Source organism: Odontomachus brunneus, unplaced genomic scaffold (assembly GCF_010583005.1).
Source record: "Odontomachus brunneus isolate Ranch 3 - 2012 unplaced genomic scaffold, Obru_v1 Obru_scaffold_183, whole genome shotgun sequence".
Taxonomy (NCBI): Eukaryota; Metazoa; Arthropoda; class Insecta; order Hymenoptera; family Formicidae; genus Odontomachus; species Odontomachus brunneus.
In genome coordinates, this window is record NW_022639633.1 from 236,652 (window position 1) to 242,793 (window position 6,142).

Genomic DNA, 6,142 nt, shown 5'->3' on the forward strand with positions numbered 1-6,142 from the left:
GTTCTTTTATTCACTGTCATCGTTATTTACTGCTTAAGGTTTACCACTTATATCGTAGGTCATAAAACTATTTACACAAGAACAATGTTATCTTTTTCAAGATTGAGTTTTTGTCGAAGATATAATACATTCTAATCTCAAAGAATTCAGTATTCTGTATTCAGACGGAGAGAACATTTATGTTTGAGAAAAAAGGAATTCTTCTCAAGCAGTAAATCCCACAATGGCAGTAAATAAAAAAACTCTCGCTTTTTTCTTTATAATTTCTTACTCAACAAACAATATAACTGTTATATAATATACGTGTTATATAACAGTTACATTGTTGAATAGGAAATTACAACTAACATGTATGTTATATGTAACATTGTGTTTGCTGGGAATAGAAATTTGTAAAAACGAGTATTGTAATATAAATTGTAAATAGTACAACGAAAAGGCTAAAGTGGCGCGACCGCTATGTGGTGTTCTAGTCATATATATATTAAGCATATATATATAGGTATCATATATTTATAGGTATCATATATATATTAAGCATATTATCGTTACAAATTTATAAGATATTCCGTGCACTTCTCTTTTGCTCTAACAATCAAATTACAATAATTTATTGTAAATTAATCTAAATACGAAGAAATAAATTAGTAAAGCAAAAGAGGAATATTTCACAGATTTCATCGATTACAAGTGTCACTTTATAAATGTATATTTTTATTTTAACGTATTTTGCAAGAATTTTTAGCATGTATTTTTTCGCTTCTGACATCATTAAAAAGAGATAAACAATGCGAGGGACCAAGAATCTTAAACCGAGATCAGCTGTCTCTTTGTGTTGATCTTGATCAACGCGCAGATTGAGCCAACTATCTGATGCTGTATCTAAAAAAAAGTACTCAACACTCTGAAATAAAGAGAGCTTTCTGGATGTTTTTATTGTTTCTATTTTCACAATAAAGGGATATATTAGTATTTTTCTTTCGACACAAACTTCGTAAACTACAAAGTAGTCATACTTCATGGTTGTATGTTACATGGTTCATGTACTGTATGGTTCACATGAACATACTTGTTAGTTGTAATTTTTTATTCAACAATATATATGTTATATAACACGTGTGACCTTTTCTTAAAGTTTTTTTCCCGTAAAGGTTCCTAGCAAACACAATGTTACATGTAACATATTTGTTAGTTATAATTTCTTATTTAACAATATAACTGTCATATAGCATACATATTATATAATAGTTATATTGTTGAATAGGAAATTACAACTAACAAGTATGTCACATGTAACATTGTGTTTGCTAGGAATCCTTATGAAAAAAAAAACTATAAGAAAAAATTACTGAGAACAATATAGGAAAACTATTGAAACGCTATTGAAAAATATTGGAACATTACTACTGTATATTTATTATAATATTATTGAAAAATTATAGAAAACCTACTCGTTAATTTTATAAATAGTTTTAGTATAAGTTTTTAATAGTTAAAACAATAGTATTTTTGTTAATTGACTGTTCTCAGTAATTTTCTTATAATATTTTTTCATAAGAGAAGATAACGATTATTATTATCATTATCATCAAAATTTGTTCAACAGGTTCTTTCGTCACACGTTTCAGTATCATAGTACAGTTTTATCGAAAAAATCGATTGTGTCATTATCACGAAAGTTCGAGTACTTGAAACGTGTAACATTATCGCGTGACGTCTTGATAGAACTATGAGGAATGCGAGGATAATGCGAAACATTTTCTTTCACAGAAACATCTTTCTTCTAAAGGCATTCGTTGAAGAAAACCGGTTATCGCGTGTATAGAACAAAATCATATAGTGGTGACGCATAGCGGATATTATATCTTATAATGAGTGTGACGCATATATACATGTAGATATACAATATTTGTTGTAAATATATTACGTAAATTATATATTACGGATATTGAATATCCGTTATTTTGATAAACAACAGATTTAATTCTCATTCTCATTCGTTGCTTATGAGCCCATTGTTTGCTTGCGTGGTTGGTTTGAATGTCTCATTAATATGATTAATTTGACACGCGTCCACTTGCATGAGTACGCCTGTTTGAAGTACACGGTGACGAGAGTACGAACAAAAAGCTGCTTCCGCCGGAGTGAGACGCTTCAAACGTTCGTAACCAAAAATCGATACCCGTAATCAACGAGAAATCTATTCCAAACATTTGATCCGAATGTGGACCTGTGCGTTCAATCTCTTTGTTTTGGATACGTCGACGAGCTTGGCTGCCGGATTCCGTTCTACCTGTACGCCGTGCGTTACAGAGCGACACCGTGCGCGTGCGAGTCGCGCGACTTATCGCCGAGACGGAACAGTATTCTGCGTCATCTGCCGGCGACGGCGTGTATAAGCTGAAAAATCCGCTAGTTGCCGATAAAAGGAAATCCGCGGTAGCTGTTGGCCGGTTGTAAGGTTGAAAAGCGCAAGCCGCAAGTCGTGGAAACGTTCTCACTTGCAACGAAAAGTGCCGCGATAAAAACGGACGCTCTGCAACACGTCTGAAGCTGCGCGCAGCTGTTCTCGTTCACCAAGCTCGCCGCCTGCTAACCACGCACAGGTTCCTAACAGTACCAACTTGACCAACGCAGTAAGGCTACGTTTAGAAAGCAGCCATCTTGCAATACCTAATCAAAGATCCACGGCAAGCGGGTATCGCTGTCTGGTTTGTGACCAGTTAATATCAACACACAGTTCGTCAAATGGCTTTAAAGCGAATTAATAAGGTACGTGGAGGCTCGTCGGCGTTCGTGTCACACCACGGCACTACGAGCGTCGTTGCGTCGTGTATCCGAGTCCGTTTCGTACGCCCATAACGATCTCTCGCACGACCAGTGTGCAGCAATGTGAGCGAGCACTGAAAATCACGCCTGCCTCTTGAACACGGTCTCCTTTGTCGCTGTAAACGTCGCCGTCGCGGTCGTTGACGGCGACGATCGTACGCCTCCTACGAGCGCTTCGCGACCGCGCCATGTACAACAGAGCCGCGCTCGAACGAGTCTTTCTCGCCGCCCTGATACAACCGGGTTCGGTCGCGATGACAGTGAGAATCCACGGAATTTTGTGTGGACCTGACCTGGTAGATTGTCGGAAATAACGCGACACCGTGCGCCTGTACGCCCCCGCGTCCGTATATGTGTGCACGTACGCCGGCCTATAGATTCTTGTTTGGTGCTCTTCTTTGGTGCTCTTTTGTGCCATTACATTGTACTCCAAAACTCTGTCTCTGTGCTTTTATCTATCTTTTTAGTGGTTCAATGTAAGAATTTCACTGTGTGACCACAGAATATCTTAGTAAATAAAATAAGTGATACAGCAAATTGCTATACGAAGGCTGTCAACGATATGATTTGTCATTTATATTATTGATCATAGAATGGACTATAGTATAGAGCATTGAAGGCCACAAATTCAGTCTTAGATTCAATAAAGCTATAAAGTACAGTGGGAAGTTGCAACTTTTGTCTCATTTTCATTAATATTTTGTGATAACAAATATTTGACGGTCCTGGATTGACCGATGCTTTAGTAGTACAATGTATTATATTCTTGATATTAATATGTTTTTAATTCTTGTTATGTATGAAGATATAGATGAAGGTATCAAAGTTCTGAAGCAGCTTCATTTGAAGAACTCATCACTGTAAAACAAAATCTGATTTGATACTATATATGTATTATGAAATTATCTAGAAAGTTATACATATATGTTGTCGTATAAAGAAATGTTGGCATAGCACATGTGTGTTCAGAAATATCAAAACTCTCTATAGAATCATGGCGCAGTGTGTGTATAGAAAATGGTGCAATAGAATATATAAGAAACATTGAATAATATATCTGTTTATCTTCTATTCATCTACTTTTATCTAATTGAGAAATCTAGAATAAGATGTTAAAAGTTGTGTAATATTTTGGTTGTGTAATTCTTATGTATGATATACTACTTAATTTAATTATAATTTCAGGAACTTCAGGACCTTGGTAGAGATCCACCAGCGCAATGCTCCGCTGGGCCTGTAGGAGACGATCGTAAGTGTAAAAGTGTAAAAGTTAAATAGAAATATTTAAGATAGTATAACATAATAGTATATAAATAAATAGCATATAAATAGTATATATTCTTTCTCTAATATCCCAAGTTATAGATTACAAATTTACAGAACTGCACATATATTATTTAGAGTACAATGTTTTATTTATAGATATAATTATATTTATTATTTCTCTAAATATTCTTATCTAGAAGTATTTTAATCTATACAAAACTTACATATTGATTTGAAGGATATACTAATTATATAAAGAAAAATGATAGGAATGGCCAACTTAATCATGTAATAATGTAATAGTTATATAAATTAGATGTGTTACAGAAGTAATTTACAATTAATTTAGTATAATATCGTATTGTTTAATATCTTTTCAGTATTCCACTGGCAGGCAACTATCATGGGACCAGTAAGTGATGTATATTTATATTATATGTGATATTCTTTGTTTTATATATAGTTCTTTTAGATATTATATAATATCATAAAGAATATGTGTACTTACTGATTATTGTTACTTTGTATTTATTTTTATATTCTCATAACTTGTTGATGTAGTAAGTAAAAATAAAATCTAATAAATCTAATGAACCTTTAAGTAAAGTCTAATAAATTTAACAAAAAGTCTAAAAAACATACAAAACATTAGAAGCATAAAGTACACTAAAAGCATAAGTAAATGCTAATAATATAAATTATTTAACTATAAAACTTTTAAAACATTAGAGATTTAAATATTTTTTCAGCCTGATAGCCCGTATCAAGGAGGAGTATTCTTCTTAACAATTCACTTCCCCACAGATTACCCGTTCAAACCGCCCAAGGTATATAACATTGTGTAAACGAAATTTTTAATTTTACATTACAGAAACAGAAAACGAACAAAGTTTATGACTAATAATATATGACTGTTCATTTTTTATAGGTGGCTTTCACGACTAGAATCTACCATCCTAATATCAACAGTAACGGAAGTATTTGTTTGGATATTTTAAGATCGCAGTGGTCACCTGCACTTACTATATCAAAGGGTATGTACATCCCATTTGTATGTGATATACATTCAAAGATGTTTACTTAACAAAGCAAAGAAATGGGTATTTAATCACTTATTGATCATGTTGCAGTGTTATTGTCAATATGCTCCTTGCTGTGCGATCCAAATCCAGATGACCCATTGGTACCAGAGATAGCCAGGATATACAAAACTGACAGGGAGAAGTACAATGAATTGGCACGTGAATGGACGCGCAAGTATGCCATGTGATGCGCCAACCTCCGTTGACCTCAACACCCAGATACCACCAAGAAACAGCCCCAGCCTATTGCCACTTATGCATCAGCACCGATTGAAATTAGCTATGGCTCGTCTACTTTTAAACTTAAGCCAGTATTCGGGCTCGAGGAATCCTCAGGCAAACGTGATCGATTTGAACTTCCCCCGGCTTGGGAAGTCCGCGAATATAAAGACGTTGCCACACTACGGCAATCGAGGCAATTTTGAAGGTGGTCACCCAGCATTATATATATATATAAATCAGACAACAACCTGTCCGCTTTGATTTTCGTAAATAAAAATATGGAAGTAAAATATAGGAGAGTGAAAGTAGGATTTGTATTTGAATTTAATAGGTTGATTTCCAATTATTGCGCTTACGATAATTGTAATGTTATGGTACCTACTTTCTCAGTGAAATGAAAACCTCGAACTGACAGCACATCGATTGTTAGTCTTTAACGCAAGTGAGCAATGTTTGCCCGTCCCTTGGAACGATGTGGTCACTCTTTTGTAAGACTGGGCTATATATATAAATACTACTGAAACTGTACGTGTATGCTTTGTTCAATCATTAAAATTCCTTACACCTGTCTAACAAATTCTACGAGTAGCTCGAATCTATGCTTTGGTTCTTGTGTGTGTGCGTAGTAATTTAATTATGCATATCGTTGATCGGCAAATGACAACCGTGCCAGTTTGAGTAATCGGAATTGCGCAAACACTAGATAAAAATCTATCTAATTGTCTGATCTCCCCCCCCCCCCC

The 6,142-nt window shown here is 34.6% G+C and overlaps 2 protein-coding genes across 2 annotated transcripts in view; one reads left to right on the forward strand and one right to left on the reverse strand.

The window, feature by feature from the left end:
* LOC116851645 overlaps positions 1–6,142 on the reverse strand; it is a 10,709-nt gene that overhangs the window by 2,093 nt on the left and 2,474 nt on the right. The gene's annotated exons all lie outside the window — the stretch shown is intronic.
* On the forward strand, positions 2,393–5,927 carry LOC116851646 (ubiquitin-conjugating enzyme E2-17 kDa). The gene is made up of 6 exons (XM_032831276.1): positions 2,393–2,772; positions 4,015–4,078; positions 4,476–4,507; positions 4,845–4,922; positions 5,024–5,129; positions 5,226–5,927. Exons 1-6 carry the CDS (start codon positions 2,749–2,751, stop codon positions 5,363–5,365), a joined length of 444 nt encoding a protein of 147 aa, XP_032687167.1. The 5' UTR covers positions 2,393–2,748; the 3' UTR covers positions 5,366–5,927.

Coding starts and splice junctions, on each gene's coding strand:
- LOC116851646 (XM_032831276.1), top strand. CDS start 2,749: ATGGCTTTAAAGCGAATTAATAAG. Junction 2,773..4,014: donor CTTTAAAGCGAATTAATAAG/GTACGTGGAGGC, acceptor TTATAATTTCAG/GAACTTCAGGACCTTGGTAG. Junction 4,923..5,023: donor ACCCGTTCAAACCGCCCAAG/GTATATAACATT, acceptor CATTTTTTATAG/GTGGCTTTCACGACTAGAAT.